The 22,128-nt window shown below is 51.3% G+C and overlaps 6 protein-coding genes across 6 annotated transcripts; 3 read left to right on the forward strand and 3 right to left on the reverse strand.

Moving 5' to 3' along the window:
- Positions 1 to 666: 666 nt before the first annotated feature.
- On the reverse strand, positions 667 to 3,692 carry DSM5745_11424 (Coatomer subunit gamma; the record flags this gene model as incomplete). The annotated part of the gene is made up of 6 exons (XM_026753440.1): positions 667 to 899; positions 950 to 1,768; positions 1,816 to 2,163; positions 2,214 to 3,180; positions 3,229 to 3,539; positions 3,617 to 3,692. The coding sequence occupies 6 exons, from the start codon at positions 3,690 to 3,692 to the stop codon at positions 667 to 669; spliced, it is 2,754 nt and encodes a 917-aa protein (XP_026597946.1).
- Positions 3,693 to 5,195: 1,503 nt separating this feature from the next.
- On the forward strand, positions 5,196 to 6,340 carry DSM5745_11425 (KH domain-containing protein; the record flags this gene model as incomplete). The annotated part of the gene is made up of 2 exons (XM_026753441.1): positions 5,196 to 5,583; positions 5,652 to 6,340. 2 exons carry the CDS (start codon positions 5,196 to 5,198, stop codon positions 6,338 to 6,340), a joined length of 1,077 nt encoding a protein of 358 aa, XP_026597947.1.
- Positions 6,341 to 8,213: 1,873 nt separating this feature from the next.
- DSM5745_11426 (putative LPXTG-motif cell wall anchor domain protein) lies at positions 8,214 to 11,178 on the reverse strand (the record flags this gene model as incomplete). Its single annotated transcript, XM_026753442.1, has 2 exons — positions 8,214 to 10,004; positions 10,105 to 11,178. The coding sequence occupies 2 exons, from the start codon at positions 11,176 to 11,178 to the stop codon at positions 8,214 to 8,216; spliced, it is 2,865 nt and encodes a 954-aa protein (XP_026597948.1).
- A 4,557-nt stretch (positions 11,179 to 15,735) lies between these two features.
- On the forward strand, positions 15,736 to 17,838 carry dspD (putative protein-tyrosine phosphatase; the record flags this gene model as incomplete). The annotated part of the gene is made up of 1 exon (XM_026753443.1): positions 15,736 to 17,838. The coding sequence occupies one exon, from the start codon at positions 15,736 to 15,738 to the stop codon at positions 17,836 to 17,838; it is 2,103 nt and encodes a 700-aa protein (XP_026597949.1).
- Positions 17,839 to 18,381: 543 nt separating this feature from the next.
- DSM5745_11428 (putative S-adenosylmethionine-dependent methyltransferase) lies at positions 18,382 to 19,582 on the forward strand (the record flags this gene model as incomplete). The annotated part of the gene is made up of 2 exons (XM_026753444.1): positions 18,382 to 18,449; positions 18,607 to 19,582. 2 exons carry the CDS (start codon positions 18,382 to 18,384, stop codon positions 19,580 to 19,582), a joined length of 1,044 nt encoding a protein of 347 aa, XP_026597950.1.
- Positions 19,583 to 20,873: 1,291 nt separating this feature from the next.
- On the reverse strand, positions 20,874 to 22,007 carry DSM5745_11429 (putative nicotinamide N-methyltransferase; the record flags this gene model as incomplete). Its single annotated transcript, XM_026753445.1, has 2 exons — positions 20,874 to 21,418; positions 21,482 to 22,007. 2 exons carry the CDS (start codon positions 22,005 to 22,007, stop codon positions 20,874 to 20,876), a joined length of 1,071 nt encoding a protein of 356 aa, XP_026597951.1.
- Positions 22,008 to 22,128: the final 121 nt, after the last annotated feature.

Consider the following 22,128-nt stretch of genomic DNA (forward strand, 5'->3'; position numbering starts at 1 on the left):
AGCGCCAGCTGGTGCTCGGATGAGCATTATTCCCCATTATACGTTCTGGTTGGCGGTATACGGGTTACTCCGATATTATTCTCTCCTATATACCTTGCTTTATGACTTTATGAGATATGTCTAAATGACAAATTCAAGAAGGGATGGGTTCAACCTTATGTGATGGATGCTAGAAGCAGGTTTTTCTCAGGCGTCATCCTGTTTCATTGAGGAATAACAGCTGTACAAAAAACACTTGTGTTGTTTTAGTTTGGAACTCCAAAATTTAGCAGTGCATACGAAAGACAAGAAACATCATCTGCACTAGATGAGAGTGTGGATATATGGCATAGCTTGTAACAAAAATGGCCGCTACGCCAGTAACAAAAGTCAGTAAAAAGAAATACTCTTTTATTGGCCAAAATGCAATCAATCATCAAGGTAATAATAGAATGATCAAAACATAAAGAAAGGAAAGAGAAGAAAGAGGAGAACATTGCAATGGGTTTAGACGCCTACACAAATCATTGATCGCATCTAACTCGACACCTGCATTATAGACGGGGGGAAATTGTAGAGAAAATCGAATATGGCAAGCCTGATTTCATAATGCCAAACTCGTCATCGCCTGAATATACCTTCTTGAGAAAGTCAAAGCTACACAATACAACCGGCTCCACCTCCAGCTTAAGCCAAAGAAGCAATCACCGCGGGCGCGACACCTTCTTCTTCGGCGCGCACTGTAATCTTAGTGGTGACTCCAGTCTTCGTGGAGTAGGCCATCTTGATGAGAGCCGCGACTCGGCCGCCTAATACTGTCTTTCCGAATAATTTGAGAGTATGTGTGCTGTTGCTAAGGGCCACGTCGGTTCCTTCGAGAGGCTGTAGTGAGAGTGTAGATATCAATTGTTCGGTGGCGTCTGATAAAATTGTCAGTTCGAATCAAGGATAAAGAGTTAGATCAACGTACCTGCGATGCCCTTTAGGTTGCTGAGCTGAAGAGTCTCGCTGACTTCCTCGCCGTTGGCACCTGTCTGCTCCCAGACATGGTCGAAGCTGCCGGCAAATGTGGGGATGACATAGTCGCTGCCTGTAAGTTCTAGGTCGTTGACTTGATATTCATCCTCATATCCGCTGTCTTCCGGCTCGCCAGTTGTAGGGTCGATCTCCTTGCTAGTGAATTTGAGGTTGTTTGTAAATGAGATAACGGGGACACTTTGTTCGCCCTCGAGCTTCTTGAATGTGACATATATGACTCCAGGTTCGTTGGTGTTTAGTTTGGGCGCAGGAACAATGAATTCCTCTTCTAGGATATCCTCCTCGGATGGCGTAGCGACCACGGTAACGTCTTCCAGGACGGTATCCGGAAGAGTGTTTTTAACATCATATTGCAAAACAATGTGCTCCTTGAAGATGTGTTTGACAGCGGTGACGATGTATTCCGTTTCGCTCTCGCTGAGTTCGACGGGAACAGAAGATTTGAGCAATGTGCCGTACGCCTTGAGCTCGGGAATTTGCATGAGCTGCTCGGCATACTTCTGAGTGGCAGCGGCGGTGGCAGCTTCGGCCACACCATTTGCTTTGCCGCCCTTGGGGGGGCCAGTAGATGGTGCCTTGAGTGTAGGGGTAGCACTCGTAAGCTTCTTGGTTCGCTCTTCGGCCAGGGCTTGTTCCTGAGAGACAACGGGAATCGTAGACACATCGAATGCCGTAGCAAAGGTCTCTTTGTCGCCGGATGTCACGTACATGACAAGTTGATGCTCAAAGGTTGAAAGAGAGTACATCGATTCTACCTAGGTCAGCGAATGTATAAATCTAGCGGGAAAACGAGCTTACCATTCTTGATGAACAGATTCGCCATATCATCCTCTTCAGCCATCAACCGAAGGTTGAGAGCAGCTCGGTCACGGACTTCGTCATCGGTATCATCAAGGCACCGCGTGAGGAGAACAGAAACGCTGGACTTTACTTCAGGGTCCTTCTGGCCAACGCCAAACTTAGCCAGTGCCGTTACAGCGGCAGCACGAACAATGGCGTTTTCGAGGACCACTCGGTTGTAGATGTAACGAATGTACTTCGTAGGCTGCGACGTCTTCGGGCCCTCAACACCAAGGAGGTGCAGAACCCTAACAGACAATTTTGTGAATTCGCAGTCCTCAATAAACTCACAAAGATGGGCAAGGGCTGTGACAAATTAGCTAATTGGAAGTTACGGTCAAATGAAAACTCCATACCATCTTCTTTGCTCTCGGGGACAAATTTAATGAGGTCAAACATGCTCTCGACAACGCTTCGCTTGAACTCATAGCCACCCTCATCCCGTAGGATACTGCTGAGGAACGAAAGCATACCGGCCTGCTTGCTGGGGAACTTCAAGCACAAGGTCCGGATTGCCTCGACGATCGTAATCTTGAATTCGTCCGTGATATCGGCCATAAATCCCGAGATCTGCTTCATCAGGCGGTCAACGCTAGCCTCATTGCCGGTCTTCAAAAGAGTGGTGATGGCGAAAGTGGCGATGGAACGATTGGTATTCGAGATCAATGATTCGATGTCGGGGTTGCACACGTTAACAACATGAGGCTTGAACGACGCGAATCGGTGGAGGATGCGGATCGCTGCGAACTTGGTGATAGCACGGGGCGAAGAGAGGAATAACTGGAGAACATGGACAGCCTGCGAGGCTTCCGCATCACTGACGTCCCTAATATCGCAGATCGCCTTTGCAGCCTCGAAGTTTACCATCTCGTGCTTGTGTCGGAGCCATCCATCGAGCATCTGCATCATGGGTTTCCTTAATCCGGCGTCTTCCTCAGCCAGCTTTGCGGCCAGGCGCACAAGAAGAACAAGCGCGGCGGGGCTCTTTACTACCCCTGCAGCGCCGTATTGTTGGACCATCTTAACAAGAGCCATGCGGTCATGCGAGCGCATCTGGTATAGAAGCCCAATTGCATGGTACTGAGTCATGAAATTTGACTGCGAAATCGCGTGTGCCTGGGAACTGCCACCAAATCCGAGAAAGCCAGTTGATTGCTTAGAGCCCGAAGCCGCTTCCTGTGTCTCGCTTTGCCATCTTCGGACAACGTCTCGCGCGATCGGGAGAAGGTGGTATGAGGAGACGAGAGCGGCTGAGGATACCGAAGGGGTCTTGTCGACAATAGCTGTTTTGATCAATCGTTCGATACCTTGTACGGTCGTGGCCTATCAAGCTGTCAGATGAGAAGAGCCCCGTAAACCCAATTTACTCACGTCGATAATGCGGCACAGAGCCCGAATAGCGTTAGCTCGGTATAGTACATCGCTGCCAACTGCGGTATCCTTCATGATAATGCTAGTGGACATGATGACATCTTCGGCCGTGTTTGCGAGTTCTTTCAAGATGAGATAGACCATCTGCCGTAACGAGGGATCCTTGTTCTGGAACAGTTTCGAGATGCCGAAAAAAAGAGTGGTCGCTTCGTTCGTCGGGAACTGCTCTCCAGTGAATACGAGGACCGCGATCTTGGTCAGTAGCGTGCGGCATTGGCGAGGCAATATCGGTGATGAATTGAACAGTCTCGCTATGGAACGGGAGAAACACGGTCAGCAACAAAACATCCGGGTCATGGTACAGCTCCGATTCGGGGGTGGTTCTCACCATCTTGGAAAACGGAGGTCCGATCCAGCTTGATCATAGTCTGGTCGGCATCCTCGTCCTTCTTCATGTAGCTCATGATGCTGGGCGGCAGCGATCGCAGCAGACAGAGGACTTTCTAACTTGCTCTCTGTCTAGAAAGTAACCGGCTTGCGGGGAGACGCCAGGTCAGGGTCAAGGTCAATAACGAGGGGGACACCGAATTGACCGCGGGTTCAGGAGGCGGAATTGATCGTTCGGTACGTAAGAGGAGTGAGCGTAATCAAATCCTCATTATATGGGCAATGAGAAATAGAAAACGAGGTGAGATTGCTGCGAAGGTGACCGGCCCAACGAACAACAACAGCTTAATTGGACTCCGACTTTCCAGTTCCCGTCAAGCATCCAGGTGGCCTTCCGCCTCTGTGGGCACGAGCCACAGTTCACGCAAACACTGCAAACATGCGGCAGCCACTCCCCGGGTCCAGATCTTCAACGTCTCTCCACCATCATCGTTGATTCATCTTAATATTAACATTAATGGCGAGATCATGCGTGTATGCTGTGCTATAATATTCTGGGCTCCCAAAGCACTGATCAACACATAAAAGCAAAGACACTCTCGTGTTGTGGATGCTAATACCCAGTTCAGGTCGAAGCCATACACCATTGCATTGCGTCAGCGTATAGACTCGAGACAGCCAGTATGTTCATTGACAGGGACCTCTAAGATCGTGCATTGCCTACCTGGACGGCAATCTTCATGACGCCCCTTGAGTTCTGAAACTACTCGATGTGCTGCGTGAAAGTTGATAGGTCTGGGCTATTAGGCCCATTGCTATACTTCAACAACCTGTGAAAGCTGTTTACCACAGTAGACCTGGATGGGTTTACAATAATGAAGCGACATAAAATACAACAGAATAAGAAATATTGAAGTATCCAGTTTATTCTAGGAATCAAGTAGTTCATGGAGATCTGGGCAGCAAGGGTGCAGAGAGTGTCGCAGTGGTTGGTTCCTCCCGCCCTGAACACCAACCACAACGGCGCCTTTCCTCTCTTCGTCCTCGCCCTCTTTTCTTCTTTCTCTCCACCTTCTCTCTCCCCCATCACCAGTCCGTCCTCCACGTCCTCTCCCATCTCTTTTCCTGCCTATCTCCTCCTCTTCCTCTTCTCTCCCTCCTCTTAAACCTCCTCTTCCACTTCCCCCGTCGAATCTCCCGCTTCCTTTATCCTCTTGCCATTATTCGCAACCTCCACCTTCCCCCGCCCGCCGAAACCCCTCTGGATTCGCCCCCCATCCTCGCAAGTTTCTCGCCGGCGAATACTTTCTGCTTTTATCATTGTCCTCAACCTTCTTGACACGTCTCCCTTTCTACTCAGTCTGTAAGTAATTCACGTCTTCAGCAGCCCTTGTCGCCATTTTTCGCCATGTCGGCGTGGTAACGGAACAGAGTTCCTCGGGTGCCATTTCCGTTTGACACTGGCGCAAGGAACAGACGGTTGCCTCATCCGTGTACCAAGCTCCATAACTAACCCGTGACATTAGTCGGATTGTCTCTTACTTGTCTTCCCATCTACGACACACTAAAATCTCGAAAACATGGACACCTCCGACATTCACGAGACCCCGATCGCCGACGAGACGATGACCGATTCCATCAACGTTGGTGATGAGGGCGACATGGAAATCGTCCCCAAGACCGAGGAAGAGTATGCGCAATCCATGCTCACTCTTCGCGCCATCGTTTCATCCAAGGAAGCGGGTGTCATCATCGGAAAGGCGGGTAAGAACGTTGCCGATCTACGCGATGAGACTGGCGTCAAGGCCGGTGTCAGCAAGGTAGTTCCCGGCGTTCACGATCGCGTTCTGACCGTGACCGGTGCTCTCCACGGCACTGCTAGAGCCTATGCTCTTGTCGCCAAGGGACTGCTGGAAGGAGCCCCGCAGATGGGCATGGGTGGAATTGTTTCCAACAACGGCACTCATCGTAAGTGTTACCCTACACATATCTGCGAACCCTGCCTTGACTCTCGAATGTAAACTTACACTCAATAGCTATCCGTCTATTGATTTCCCACAATCAAATGGGCACCATTATCGGACGACAGGGATTGAAAATCAAGCACATCCAGGACGCATCAGGTGTGCGTATGGTGGCTCAGAAGGAGATGCTGCCTCAGTCCACCGAGCGTATTGTCGAAGTGCAGGGCACCCCTGAGGGAATCGAGAAAGCCATCTGGGAGATCGGAAAATGTCTTATCGATGACTGGCAACGTGGAACTGGAACAATTCTTTACAACCCCGCTGTGCGTTCGTCCGTTGGTAGCGGTTCGGTCCAGCACAACGGTGGCAATGGCGACAGCTACAACAACCGCCCTTACAACCGTACCGGTAACGGTGCCGACTTCAGTGACCAGTCCGGCAGCTACGGTAGACGGTCCAACCCCGATACTAGCAACCGCGGCTACCCTCTTGTCACCGAGGATGGCGAGGAGATCCAAACGCAAAACATCAGTATCCCTGCTGATATGGTTGGATGCATCATCGGCCGGGGTGGAACCAAGATTACAGAGATCCGCCGGAGTTCTGGGGCCCGCATCTCTATTGCCAAAGCCCCTCATGATGAGACCGGAGAACGCATGTTCACCATCATGGGCAGCGCCCAGGCTAACGAGAAGGCCTTGTACCTTCTATACGAGAACCTTGAGGCTGAGAAAACTCGCCGCAGTCAGCTGCAAGAGTAATTTGCTGTTAGCCTGAACGGGCATCCACGATCGACCGACTACGCCATTTCCGACAGGCTCTTCATCTCCTCACCTGATTAACAGAGTCGCTTGACTCTTCTCCTTCTCTAATAACTCTGCCTGCTACCTCTATGTTTCTTCTTAATTATGTCTTCCTATCGTGCAGTTTCTCTGGTCTATCAGGAGCAAGATTTGCCGAGGGATGCGTGTTGTGCAAGGTGCTGCAACATCTGTCTATCTCCATGAATATGGACTTTGACTGATTTCGCGGAAATACCAGCACGACGCATCTGCTTTGAGAGTGTCTCCTCGGCAACCCTATCCTCCTCACACGAGGGGTTACTATACTATCCCCGCTTGACTCTTCCTCCATCTACATCCTACTCGTGCCGCCTGTTATATCCGTTATATCCTTCACACCAAACCGTCCTTTCCTCCTTCCGTCCGCTGTCCCCTTATCCTAAAACAACCATGATTCCAAATTATTGACGACCTTTGACTTGAATATCCTTATACCGTCTTGTTGACCTTTTCTCCTTCCATTTGGCACATGTCTCTCCTAAAAGCGTTTTCACGACTATCACCCAGTGAAATATGTGTCAACTTGTGATTTCCGGATTTCCTTGAATTGTCGCTTCTAGCGGAAACCTTTATCATGTATATGATACGGAGAACATCAGCCAGGGATCAAAAGAAGCTAGGAAGAAATGGCTGAAGAAGCATGCCGAACAAGTTACGTGGATTTCGATCGGAGACGATCTCTTTAAGACGAATGATTATGACCTGTCCTGCAAATTCGTGGACTTATCGGAGTACACCGTAGTACTAGATGTAGCATTACGTGTGTCTGACGTAATGTCCCACGAGGCCATATCGTTCTATAAACCAGGTCAACTGTCAGAAGGCCATCTATACTAGTCAAAGTCTGAAAGGTCACGGATGAGACCGCCGGTATCTACCAAACCTAAACCTCCATGTTGGTGCACCCTTCGTGCGCTTATGTACTTACAGCATCGTCATCGCTATTCAAACATACTGCACTGGAGCTCCCTGGTTATCGTTAATATGTAGTAGGGTATATAACATGATTTCCAGGACCATGAGTAAACAGAAGGAGGGACAGTGCACCCTGGCCCCTACTAAGTCACTATTGTGAGAGTTTAAAGTCATCCATAATAGGTAGTGGTAAGTAGTAGTACAGCGGTCTACTGGTACATCCATACAAAAGCGCAGAAGTAGAGAAAAGTAGAAGCAACCCTCTATACAACGCCAGAACAGTGAGAACAAAACCGCAGAGAGCGCGTTATGGTCCTTATGGTGGTGATGGAAAGCTTAGAAGAGAAACAGAGAGGGAATGAAAGAGAAAGATGTGATGCCATTGCCACGCCAGTCGCTCAAACAGAATCAACCTCGTATAAAGTACTGTATCATCATGATCATGATATCCAAGTTCAAGTCCAAGTCATGCATGCGTGTGTTCCAATTCAATCCAATGGATCAGATGAGGTGAGATAAAATAAGGATGTGCTAGGATCTCGTTGTTCGTAAGGTAGATGGGTAAGGATAGCTGCCCGCATAATGATGTTTTGCAGTAGGTATGATGTACGTATGCATGCATGTATGTATGATGATGATGTATCCCCGCGCAAGGAAGAGAAGAGCCCACAATCATTAGTTGGAAGACGATAGGCCAGAAATGAGGGAAGCAAAACGCCGGCTGGAAAGAAAGAACTGTATTGTACCCAAATGATGTCGCTGCGTTCGTTAGATGGGATGTCAGTGGATTTGAATAATGTGAGGATTGAACTGGTGAAGTAGTTCCCGAGGACCAGCGGAATGGAGAATTGAATGGGAGCGGTTAAGGACACGACAGTCAGTCAATGCTGTCGTTGAAAGATTTGGATTGCTTCGTGTCTATTGTTGATATTGGGCGCTGTCTGACGCCTAGTCTCCGGCCGCCGACGCTGTTTGTACGGAAACGATTCTGCGTTATGGGTGTGTAGCTAGAGGCTAGCTTGCTTGAAGGAGCCGATATCCTTGTCTGGGGAACCTCCTGGCGTGGTGATACCGGCACATCATCTGCCGGACTCTCAATAGCTGACGGCAGGCCATAGCGGCGAGAGCCCGCTTGGATGTTCGCACGAGGAATCGCAGGGGTAAAGTTTGATGGTGTCACCAAGCTTCGACGGAGTGGTATGCCGGATTGTGAAGTAGTTGGAGTACGGGGTTGAGAGGGCTGCTGGGAATCAGATATTGGTCGTGGCGACGGGTATCCAAAAGAGCTCTGCTGTCGAGGTGAGGGTTTTTGCGCTGAAGACGCTGCACCAATGTCGGTCATACTCCTGGATACCGAGCGGGTATGCGGATTTCGATAATCGGCAGGCTCCTCTTCCTGCAACCTCTTTGTCCGCATAGAGACGGATAGTCGACTTAGCCGACTTGCGGTGGCAGGGGTAGCAGGGGCGCTCGGTGAATGTGTCAACTTGGTACTTTGGCTATGATTCTCAGGTGAAGGGTAAAGATCGCCATGGTTCGCAACACTTGCCCGCCGCGCTTCCAGTCGACTTGCCGCACGAGGGCCGCTGCTCTGGCGCCGTGAAAGGTCCTCGGAATCTTGATGCAGACTTTTACGGTATGATAACGCGGTTGGGGTTATCGTTCCTTCGTCGGTAGTGTTCGACTGGGAGACTCGGAATGCCGCATCGCTAGAATGAGACGACTGCTGATTATGATGTTCATCTGATAGGGCAAGACACAATTCCGTCAGGCTGCGACAGACACTGTCGGCCTTTCGTCGAGATTGCCGCTCTGATGAACCGTACCCATTGACCATGGAGACATTTCCGGAAGGCGTTTTTCCTGTTCCTAAGAGTTGCGAAAGGGCCATTGCATCCGTAGCAGCGGCCTCCAATGCCGTGTATACATCTTTATTTACCGCACTCCTCGCCTTGACCAAAGCCGACTGCAATAGTGGGTGAACTGGGTTGGGAGCTGTAATCGTATCTGATTCATTCGAAACACTGGTTCTTCGGTGGCGTGGCGAAGAGGACATTGTCGTTACTGTCGTTGTCGCCGTGCGCGGTCGCTCCGCAGAGGAAGAGAGCATGGCCTCCTGAGACGACGGGGGGAGTTTCCCCGTCAGTTCCAATTTCTTGATCCGAGACTTGAGGTCTTCTAGCTCATCCCAGACAGTAGAGGGCGCAGTGGTCGAAAGAGTGGATTCCGTCCCATCCTGTCGGGATTGTTCGTGACGCGGCTTCTCAGTGACTTCAGAGGCTGAAACCTGTCGGCTACTCCGAATCGTAGAGAGGCCGGAATGACGGAAAGAGCGCGTGTCGTGTAGAGAGGCTCGTCGTTCAGGGAGCGATTCATCTTCGGGACTCGTGCGACTTAGTCGACTGCGAGACACTCCGACCGTTGAGTGTGCGCTTGACGCAAAATTTGACTGCGGCGATCGGCCAGTATCATCGAGAGGGTGCGCGGAGGCAGAATACGAATATGGTAAGGTGCTATGTCGATTAGATGGAGAAGCTTTTTGTGAATTTTGATGCAAGGGGCTTTCGAAGGTATTTGAGCGGATTATTTGTTCGGGAGACGGTGTCAGGTCACTGCCAACACGGGAGATGGAAGAGCGAAAGCCATTACCCGACATCCTAAGTCGCGACTAGGAAGAGAATAAAGTCAGCCCTGAAAACTATCCACTCAATCAAGTAGTTTGGGAGGAAGTCTAATCAGCTCCCAGAACCAGAATTAGCTCAACTCACGCGTCTGAGTTCGGAGCGACCCAAGGACTCGCGACGGGTCGAGTCAGACCTTGCAATGTTTAGAAAGATGTCCTCGTTCCTAGACGGAGCTTCGTCGGCTCTCGCGGCAGCGCCGTTTTCGTCGGCATACGAGCGCCCCTGAACGAAGGTCGCAGTGGACGACGGCATCCTTCTCTTTACATCCGGAGGTGACTGCTGGGAGTATAATGTTGATTTGCGACGCTTTGGCGCATTGGGGCTCAGCACGCTGAGAGTCGAGCCGGCGTCTAGAGGGAGTGCGGAACTACCCCCTTGTCTAGGCGCGGTCGCGGCGGGAAGCACTTGCGGAGATTCTGAAGCCAACGGTGTTTCAACGTATGACGAATGAAAGTCCGGGACGGATCTTCGGTGGCCGGCATACAAGGATGAGTGTCTGGGCGAAGAAACGGATTCCGACGCGGGAATACTCCGGTCGATGCTGGCGGTCTTGAGGTGTGATGTCAAGGCGATCTTGCGGAGAGGTGATTGGACTTCGAAACTGAAGCGGCTCTGAGGTAGGCGGGGGATGGGCGGCAGCGAAGGAGGATTAAGGAGGCGCGACGGAGATGAGGGCGAGGAGGTTGAGGGAATCGGACGAGACGGTGAATGTGAAGGTGAAGGTGATGGCGCCGTCGATGAAGTTGTGGTGCCGGCGAATGTTAGCGCGCCAGCTTTCCCCGTGTCACGGGGATGAGGATCTCCCGAGATAGTCAATCTTCTTTCATTCGCAGCAGAGCGCAGTCGGCCGGAGGACCTGCTCTTGACCAAAAAGTGTCTTTCAGGGTATCCAGATTTCATAGCTGGACTCGCGGGTTCAATCTGGTGGTCCTCTGCCGGGTACCTCGTTCGCGACGTGACGTCCATCGTCAACCGACGCGAGAGATGGGCTAATTCGACGATCGAGTCGCTTTCCGTCGCATGAGTGTTTGGCTGGACAATGGAAACAGTCTTCCGCCGGCGTCCAGTGTTCAAACTCGTCCTTTGATCCTTTGTTGTCGGAGTGGGAGTGGTGGGTGAAGGCATCCGAGTGCCAGCAGATCCTGTGTCGTGGAGCATCTGCAGCGTTGGTCAGGCATCCAAACGGTACCGCAAGCGCGAATTCTCTTGTTCCCAGTAAGTCCCAAGAGACGCATTGAAAACTTATCCCAGTAAACTGGTTGGTTTTGGAGAAAATTCGATCTATTGGCTGCGGGATTCTATACAGAGAGTGAATAATAACTACCACGCATACATCACAATTGCCAGCTCCTCTCGCCTCTGATTTGTTAGCTTCCAGGGGAAAACAGGGCTACGTTTACAAAAATAAATCGAAATGAAGGACCTTTTCCACTTTTGTGAGGGTTGTGAGTGGCTAGACAACTGGAATATGGAATCTGGCCGGTGGAGCTCGCACTGTTTAGCCCTCAGTCATGGCCCGGAGAACAGCTGCACTAGATCTAATCTGGACCTGACAGGTACGGCTAAGATATGATATGGATTCTTCCACTGGCCTGCGAGGTGACCAGAATCCCAGATCTTGTTTCATGCATCTTATCGAGTGGCGTCCGGCGATCAGGTATATATTTGGCTTGCTGTCCCCTCCTCCTTGAAGCCTTCAAGTTTTGATAGAAGAAAAGATCGAACACGAACCATGGAAAGAGACTAGGCCGCGCTGGGGCTCGAACGATTTGATATGTCATAATATTCTGCACCAGTTCCTGCAGCAGCAAAAAAAAAGACCCGTCCACGCCGTGGCTTCCACGGTTCATGCTGGCAAGCGAGACTGGTCATCTTCCTGCACAGTTGCCCTAACAATAAACGAACTGGGCGGGGAGAAGTTATACAGTCCTTTCTAGTAATGATACGTAAGGAGAGATGGTCCAGTGTGGTAATATTCTTGATGATCAGCTATCCTTGTTAGGTCCTCGAAGGTGTCTACTATCGGAACCAAGGATGTTGAAACAGCCAGGATTGAGGATTGAGCTCGTTTCTAGTGTAGTGTCAGCGCAGGCAGTAGCCCCGATGATTCAAATGATTGTCCATGCTGCGACCGCTGACCGTTATAAATCTTTACGCCTCCGCGACTCTCCGAGCGTCTCATACTTGCCGCAGTCTGGGGCACTCGTTACGACGTTGTCTTATAATAATGCCAGCTCTGGAGACGGCACGTCGGCAAAACAAGTTTCATTCTTGCCAGCAGCTCGGGGGTGCCTGCCTCACAGTCAAACGGTTACACCCACCCGAGACGGGTAGACACGCGTAGATGACCCGTTTCTTCGTCACCCGCAGCATCAATATCATGGACGTGAAGCCGCGCAGCTCATCACGACATCGAGCGACAGATTCATGATAGCCGTTATGGTCCCTCCGCCTTGAGCCCGCTTGTTTCCGCCTCACGCGTGGCAAAATGGAGTCAACACATGGCTTGACTCAGACCACGTCCAAGCTTTGAATCCGTCCGAATGAAACAGCCGCGAAGCTCTGCTTAGACTACTAGCTCACGAGACGATTAAGAGCCCAAGAGGCTGTTCGGACATCGGAGATTCCATCTGCAGATGCTGCTTCAGATAAACGACCACAGGGGCTTCTGCTGCGGGAATATTGGAGATAGCGTCAGATAGATAGACGAGCAGGAACAGATTCATATACTGGAGAAACAGCTCCCGCGTCGATGAGCATCTCGCCTCTCTATCCTTGATCACACGACCGAGGCAATAATTCGACACTTTGCTCTTGCAATCAATCCTGACCCACCAATATCGCCGATTGAAGTCGAACGGGGGGCCCAAGCTGTCCTGTTCGTCAGTCAATCCGACTACTCAACAATTAACATTGTTTCCTTTGCGGATATTAATTAAGGATATTCCCACGCGGCTCGTTTGGCGCGGTGCGGGATGCCTCCACGGAAGTAGGGACTGGAATACTGGACGGCTGAGCCTGGCAGCCTGGGAATACCAATTGGGTTCGAGGTTGACTGTCATTGTCAGGAGGCCAAGATACAGACCAGTGATGAGCTTCCAGCGTCAATCATGATGCCATGATATTCGTTCTTGAAACCTGGAAGTGGACGTAGGCGAGGATCTCCAGGGATTGACTTGCCACACGTGACCGTGGGGATTTGAATCGCGCCAATAAAATAGTTGGGAATAGCATCGCTGTGGTGTGTTTCACATTCAGCCAAGTCCACTTTGCTTCGCCAGTTTGAACTAGCGCGCGCTGCTCTTGTTTCAGGTGTGTTGCTCACGCCGCAGCGGCGCAGCGTTCGTCCAATTTTGCCCCCCGCGAGTCGGGGATTCGGCGACAACAGCGTATGCTGAAGCCCGCGGTCTCCAGGGGCCGCTCAGGGTGTATGGAATAGACCGGCACAGCTTGTGTGTCAATTGTTTCACCTCGCAGGCTCGGCAGCGATAGGAAGATGTCGCAATGCCTCCACTGTCTCGTAGAAACGATCTGTGGATCACTAGAAAAAAACACGAATTCCATATTATTGAAGCCTTCCTCGGCCTCTGGTCGCTTGCCATATTACTGCTGCTTTTCTCGTTATTCTCAGCTGAACAGCCGCATCGTGTTCTCTTCCCCTCAGTCTGACGTTGTGTTGATCGAGATATAACAACTTCGGGTCTCGGACTGAACAGAGCCGCGCACAAGCACAAGCACTCATCTTGCAACAGGAACCGTGCTTGTAACAGAGCGGGTCTAACGCTTCAGAGCTCGATTACCGATCCAAGCGACACTGAACAAAGAGAAATCTTCATCAAGGAAGCAGATCTCACGCATCAGCCGGCACTGTACTGTCATCTTGCTTCTCGAAGGCTTCGTCGAGGGTGCCGACTGTCGAATCCTGCGCGGGCGAGATTATTGCGATCGCTGGGACTGGTGGCATTGGCAGATGAATCCTGCGGATCTCGTATTGCCGCTGTATTGATTCATTCTTTTTCGACATCCAAACCCAAGGCTTATCCTAGAGGCGGAAAAGACTGTTGACCAGGTATGTCATCTTCAAGCTTGTTTTGCCTTGGTTATGCCGTTATACCTGCACATGTCCTCCTGCCTGCTCCTGCTCCTGCTCGTCACACTCTCAGGATGAAGCCCCAGAGGCAACCCGGTTTCCTGCAACTGCAACTGCAGCATCTGGAATTCCTCACTCCTCACTGCTCAGATGCCCAGACTGCAAAATTCCGAGAGGGAACCTTGGATCTGGTGGCTTTCCCGATTCAGCTCCACCCCTGCTTTGTACTCTCTATATAGCTCCCGCCTTTGTCTTTCAGCTGTTCGCGGTCCTCCCAAAGTCCCAATCCCGAACCCTTCCCATGGAAGCAATGCAACTGGTCTCCAACTCCCGGTCCCAGGCATGTTGACTGGCTGACCCAGGTGGTGTTGGGGGGAGCTGGCCTGTGATTTGCGTGCGTTTAGCGCCCATCTGCATTCCAGCCTCTCTCGCACTGACCTGGGCGCTAAATTTAGAGCTCTGCTCCACTGCGCTGGCCGCTGGGATTGGTTGCCCTTTAGAAACGCGGGCAGCACAGAAGTTCGTTTCAGAGCAGTCTGTACCGGTATTATTTCGCCTGGCGCTCTCTGCCGCTCTCGCTGCCTCTCTCTCTCTGCCACTTTGTCGTCCCTCCATCCCCAATATTCCCAGTTTCTTCCTCTTCTTTCTCATGCGTGACGGCCTGGTGTCTGTCTGTCTTTGATACGCGGTCTGCCTCTTCCCTCGATCCTCTGGCCGCTTCTCTTTCTTTGTCTCTCCCTCACCTCTGCACTCGTCCTCGAGAGACCCTCCTCCCCACCCATTGCATTGCACTGCCTTGCTCTCCGGGGCTTCTCACCTTCAATCTGCCTTACTCCCTTCTTACCTGCTGTGGGCAGTCGTTCTAAGACTCGCTATCGTCCTGAATTTCCCTCAAGGTTGACTGGAAGAACCCTTTCTTGTTACTTCTTGATCGGTTCCTTTCCTCATCCTCAGGGAACGACTGCCCACACAAGCACCGGGCGGCGGCAATCCTCATCTTGATATCACCTCGAGGACCAACAGTTGTCATTGTCTTTCCACGTTTACTCTTTGTATTACCTTCATCTTGACATCACTCCTTCGACTCCGAATCGTCCTTGCGCCTTGCAGGAATCTCTACGTTCCTTTATACTGTTCCTCGCTGACAGATCCCGATAGCGAGCTCGCTCTTTGGTAGCATTCTTTGGTATGTGGCCTTGGTAGACACCCGTTGTCAGTTGTACTGGTTTCGTCGCCTCTATACTTCTGTTCCCTTTCGACAGCTGTGAAACAACTGCCTTCGCTATACTTTCGCGACTCAATAGCTTTGTTGCGATCGCTCTTCAGAACCGGGCCGATCGTCGCTCTGTTTCACTCTCCTTGCAGCTCTACTTTCTTTTCTTCCGACAGCGTCCTCATTTTATCCGCCATCAAGAGACTGAAACATGGAAACTGATTATCCTCTGTCTAAAAGGTCGTTTGCGCTGGTAGCAAGCACCAGTCCTCAACAAACCAGGTCTGCTTACAGGCATTGCCCAACGACTAAAACACCGCCACTCTCCGTCGTTATACCTACCTATACTTGCGGCGCATCCGGGAGCTCGTCTCCTTTCAAACGCAGGCGCACCTCACAGCCTGATCTCACCATGCCCGTTCAAACCAGCCCACCGTCGCTGCCGGACTCGTTCCCATCATTTATGTCGGTGTTTGGCGGGGACCCCTCAATATCTCTAGAGAAGGAGGAGCAACACATCAAGATACAACATCTCAGCTTCCCAGCTAACATCAACGGGAACACGTTGCGACGCCCTCTACCCTTTCAACATCGCGAAAGCGTCTCCTCCGCAACATCGGGATCTGCCGATTCGTCGCCTACCACTACAGTCTCAACCTTCGATTCGCCTATCACCACAGATACCTCTCCCAATTCCTCACCAGAATCACCAACATCGATGCCTCTTGCTTACTCTAAATTTATGGCAACACGCAACTTCGAGAACCCAGCTTTAACCACAGCTCAAAGCAATTTGTCCAAAATGACATCAGAATCTGAAACCACTCAAAAACGACCGGACTCCCCCGGGAGACGAGACAGAAACCTCAAAAACCTGTCGCTGAGGATGCCTCCGCCCCTAAGTTCCTCACGCCCTTCGATTTCTACTGCCTCCGTCGTGGAAATAAACTCTCAGCATCACCTTTCCGCCCCACCGTCCCCAATAAGTATCCCTCCTAAAGGAATGCGACGGAAACCCGCCGGCCTCACAATCCGCACGCCCGGGTTCGACCGATCCTTCTCTAGCAATATTTCAGAGCTGGTTCCTCCAACCCCGCATGGCCGGATGTCATTGCGACACGCCGAGTCGTCGCCATCATTGACGTCCGTATTTTCGCCTTCATTTGGCCCTAAGGGTGGCATGCAATTACCGCGGCCGAGTACACAGCATGGCTATCGACGACCATCCGCACACTCGGAGGATAATCTTTCTCCAGTTCCTTCCGTCGCAGATGAGGGAGCAATAGCGGAGACTGTATTGCACGAATTAGTGGAGGAAGATGACGTTCCGCAATCAAGAGAATCCGCGCGCCGCAGCGAACGTGGTTACCCGAACGGTCCCATACAAATCTATGACTCCGGTGTTTTTCTGTATTTGGAACCTACCGCGGATGAAGCCTCACGGTTCGACGTTGTCGTCAATGTGGCCAAGGAAGTGAAGAATCCGTTCACCACCGATAACTCGCAAACTGTGATGAGCGCTTTGCGCAATGGGACTGTCGATCCCAGACGTCAGTCTTGTTCAACACCCTTCACGGCTTTCTCAGACGCTTCCTTCAAATCGGCACTCGAGTATCTACCCGCTAAGTCGGGAACTTCGACTCCGAAGAATGAGCCATCCGGACCGGAGTATGTGCATGTAGGCTGGGACCACAACTCGGAAATACTGCAAGACCTATATCCGCTATGCGAGCTCATTGAGTCCCGTATCTCCCAAGGAAAGAAAGTTCTTATCCACTGCCAACTTGGTGCAAGCCGATCCGCTTCTTTAGTGATCGCCTACGGCTTGTATAAGAACCCGCAGCTTGACTTCAATTCAATGTATGAAACAGTCAAGGAACGGAGTCGATGGGTTTCGCCCAACATGAGTCTCATCTATCAGCTAACGGACTTTCGGTCGCGGCTGCTTCGTGGCTCACGGCCATCGTCAGGGGATTGGTCCCTAAAAGGATCTGCACCCCCGACACCGCTTCCTGAGGGAGCCATGTCTTCTCAAACGGAGGTATCAAGAGATTCATGTGCTACCCCTGATACTGAACCAAACTCCTCTATTGGTCCATCGCAAGGCTCGCTCAGCTCGAGCTCTCTTTCGGTGCCCTCGACCAACCACACGACACCGGTTTCCGCTAGCAGTCTTGGATTTCCCAAGTCTCTCTCAAAGAAGCGGAGTGTTTCCCCTAGGCCTCTGGCTCTAAGGCAAAGTTTCTTCAACCCGGAGACCCGGAATCGTTCCATGCAGGGCGGATTGTCTAGTGATAATGCAGAGCACGAGTCAAGAAATGCGTTTGCAAAGAACACCGAAGAGCCTTCTCTCTTTTCCCCGCGGACAACGGGCTTCATGGCTGTGGCTCGACCTCGACCGTTGTCGGGTATTCTTGAGGATGGACGACCAAATGTGGTCTCAATCGCGGATCCACGGTCGCCTCCTCAAGGCCACGAGCGACTAATTATGAGAAGCATTGATGAGTTTTTGTGATTTCTTTTTGCATCATACTCGAAATGATTCCATGACCTTCAAACTTTCGCTGTTGTCTTCTCCTTTTTTCACTTCGGACTCTCATGACCGGGAGCGGGCTTTACGGTCGATAATTTCCTCGCATTCCCTTTTTTATTCATTCGCTCCATTCATTGCTGTCTTCACCTCAGTATCGACTGACATGGCATGCATACTTCATACTGGCGTCCCGGGCGTTCAAAAGAGGTCGAGTTTCGGAATCGTGCCTTTCAACTTGTAATATTACTATTCATGTGTTGCTATGGCGATTGGTCTCGGCCAGATACATTCGTTCTGTTTATTGTCTATTTCTTAATATGTGGTGGCTATCAAATACCCATGGGCTCTGAATACACTTATGAAATCTATTCCTAAACATCCCGTTGAAGTCGTATATGTATAGTATTCATAGTTGTCATTGTCTACACTTGAGTGCGGGCCGATAGGAACCCGAGCTCAACTCCAGATCTTTTTGGGAGAGCCACTTTCACTTCTACACCATTGTACCAACGAAGATTCTTCATAATGTCAGGCGCACCGGACGAAGGCCATCCAAGCCATTTAGACCCTAGCGAACTAGGCACAAAGGAGTAGTAAGTCACTGCACCCTGTTCCTGGGAGAAAACATTCCGCATCATTACCCCGCTACCCCTCCTTGCGCCCATGTTCGCATACGCTACATCACACGCCTCGACACAATAAACGCAAGTCGCAATGTAACAATATACTAACATACCGAGTAATAACTAGCTGGGAGACATTCTACTCCAGAACCCTAACAAACATCTCAACGAAACACAACCCAGCCGCCGAGAAAGGCCCCGTGGGAGACGCTGAAGCCGGCAATGAAGACTCAGACTCAGAAGAAGAAGAAGACGACTACAACGCCGACTCGGATCCCGGCACGTCTTGGTTCTCCGAGCATAATGCGCCGCAGAAGGTCCTCGATTTCTTGACCCGCGAGACGTTTCCTCTTGCGCCAGTGAATACGCTCCCCGGTGGTTCTGCGTCTGAGGCTATGTCAGGAAGTAGCTCTGGCATCCGGTCAATACGCAAAAGGACGAAAGGGTTAAGCGATGCCGAGAAGAGGGGCCAGCCTACGATACTGGACCTGGGGACGGGGAACGGGAGCATGCTTGCGCTGCTGAGGAAGCGCGGTGGGTTTGTGGGCGAGATGGTGGGGGTGGATTATTCGGCTAAGAGCGTGGAGCTGGCGCGCGAGCTGCAGGTTACGAGGAGGCATGAGGCTTATCTGAGTGATTCTGATGAGGAGGATGAGGGGTCTTGGTCTGATGACGAGGCTGAGAAGGGAGAAGATCGGGAAGAAGAAGAGGAATGGAACGAGATCCGGTTCGAAGAGTGCGACATCCTTAACTGCGAGGCAGATCTGCAGGGCCAGAAGGTACACTGGTTCCCGTACGACAAGGGCGGCTTCGACATCGTCCTTGATAAGGGTACGTTTGATGCTGTGAGTCTGATGACTGAGAAGAGCGAGTGTGAAAAGTACCCGGGGATCGCGGGAGGGCTTGTTCGCAAGGGCGGGTTCCTGGTTGTGACGAGTTGTAACTGGACGGAGGAGGAGCTTGTTAAGTGGTTTACTTCGGCTGAGCTGAAGGTTGGGGGCGATGGGAAGCTGGTTGTTTCGGGGAGGGTGCAGTATCCCCGGTTCAGATTCGGTGGGCAGGAAGGGCAGGGGGTTTGCACGGTGTGTTTTCAGCGGGCTTAGTGCATGCAATCTCATGATCTTAGATATACCACTATACATTAGAGGGAAATAGGAGTGTGCTTGGAAACCACAATACAACCTCTTCTCGCTAATAGGCTTGCGAAGTTAATGATCAGTGACCTATAAGACCTCCATTAGGGTTCATGGTAGTGACTAAGAACTGGTAGCCAGCCCGGGGACGATACTGAACCGGATAGGTTGTAAAGCTGCTGGTCGACGTGAACAGAAGAACTGTATGGCCAGCTTTACTGGCAACAGCGACTTGATCAGATCGCGTGCCTCGTGGTCCTCTCATTTCTTCAACCCTACTCCACATACCTAAGACCTAGTGTCGGCGGTCTCCATGCGTGCGATATCCTGTCCATGCAATCGCGCGAGCCTTGTAGACACGGCTGTATTGCCATCCAACTGTCCTGGGCGAGGAGCAAGGGCAGACCAGTCAGATCCAGGTCCAGTTTGCGATGTCTCGTGCTTCGATTTGAGCAACTAGGAAGGAAGTGATGATGCGACATAACTCAGAGGCCTGTCCCTTGGTTACACACAGGGGAAATCAGATGCTTGGGTGATCTTCAGCCTGTCGGGTGCTTGAACAGCCATGGGTAGTACGGTAGGCCATGCAAGTTAGATCTTGGATTCCGAACAGTAGACGGGTATCCCTGATCCATGCATGGTGGCGGCTATTGCTCGAACGGCTGAGGTCTTTCGCAGGTCGATGAGCAGATGATATCAAAAATGCAGTAGTTGATACAGGCCCGGAGGTCAAGTACCCTGTTGGATAGGCTAGGTTCGAGGCCGAAATGTCATCTTTGTGAGTGTAAGGGCTGGTCAATAGCTCATAAGCTTTCATAGCCTGCGCTCTGGAACAATGCGTATGGTTTCCAAACCCGGTAAAATCAGAATTTCTGGCTTCGAGCATGGTGACTGTTTGCCCGGCTGCGGAAGGTGGCTGTCATAACCAAAGGGCATTGGGAATAACTACATCTGTAAGCCCGGCCCGGCCGACTGACGTGGATGCCGTCGAAGCCCTTCCTGTTTGCTTGTCGCAACTCCTTATTTGATCCAACGCTAGGGCTAACCTAAACTTCCTCATGCTGCGTTTACAAACCTCTCTCCAGAAACCTAGGATATTAAGAAGTCTGTGAGCCACAGTCAATTGGTGACTGGTTTAAAAAGTGCGTAGGATAATATGCCCCTGTCTTAATATTAGCGGGCCAGAAGGGCACGCTAGGATATTCGCTAGTCTATATTCTCTATTATTATTTATATCATTATACATAAATTCGCCCAGTACCTAGGCAGAAGTAGAATGCCGTAAAACCGCAACGACGCACCATCTCCGCCGATTCTCTGGTCCCTCTCCCTCCCTAACGCCAACCCACTCCCTCCTGACCTCTCCACCGTCCTCGGCGCTCGAATGCACATCGCGCTCGTAAATGCTTTCGATTTCCATCCCCAGGCTAACCGCCGTCTCAAAGAACCCGGCCACAATCTCTCTTCCGGTGTGGAAACCCGCAACAACCCAGACCCTGCCCTGCGGCGCAAGGAACCACTTCATCGTGCGCACGAGGTTCTCGTGTTGTGATCGCATCCAGTAGCAGTCTGCGGCTATAATGCGTGTATAAAGGCCTTTGTTTGACAGAGCCCAGGGATCCGAGGTGAGTGTGGTGCCCCATTCGTGTGGGCAGATGTCAATTGCGCGGCCGACTGGGGGAATGTTGCGTTTGACATTGAAGCTTAATGCACCGCTCGCAGCTAAGGCCGGGGATGAGGGATGGTCCGTTATCGTTACTTGTGAGGCGCCGGCTAGGGCAGCGATTATGGAAGGGAGTCCGGCGCCTATGATCATAGTATGTCAGCAGTCCAATCATTTTGTCCAGTCCATGTGAGAGGAAGACGAACCAGCGCCTAACTCCAATACTTTCTCTCCCTGGACCTTCCATATTTTGTAGTCCGCATTGCTCAGCTTATCCTCAGACTCATCAGCCTGCTCGATTCCTTCTGCAACAACGATACCCGCGCTCCAAAGGAAGTGAGCAAAAAGCTTCCTCCCTTCTTCAATTGGGTTTGCGTGACCGTCAGAGCGCGGCAGACCCTCCGCAACCGTTTGAGAGAGTTCTCCGCTCCGGCTCTGGCTCGGATAAGAAGGGACCATGATCTCTAGCTCGCCGTACCGCGGCGAGGAGTATAGAAGGTGTTGCCCTGGGTCTCCGTGGAACTGGGGAGCGTCGTCCGGGAACAGATGAGAAATAAAGGCTGTAAAGACATCTTCCGGGTCTTCGTCCTCATCGTCTGAGCATTGATCGGAAGAGAAGATCGGTGACGGAGGAGCGGAGAAGGAGGACGAGGTGGAGGTATCGATAGAGGCAGCGGTAGAGAGGGCGACAAGACGCCGGGGGAGGGGCCTCAGGCGGGACTGGAGTCCCATATCGATTCCAGATGAATCTCTTGTCAGTCCTCAAGGGAGGAATGGGATATCAAAGCACATCTGTGAGGCCCGCGGTGTCGTGAGTTTTGAGTAACCACAAAACCGTTTGCAAACCCACCGA

This window comes from Aspergillus mulundensis (assembly GCF_003369625.1).
Source record: "Aspergillus mulundensis strain DSM 5745 chromosome Unknown scaffold_26, whole genome shotgun sequence".
NCBI classification, from domain to species: domain Eukaryota; kingdom Fungi; phylum Ascomycota; class Eurotiomycetes; order Eurotiales; family Aspergillaceae; genus Aspergillus; species Aspergillus mulundensis.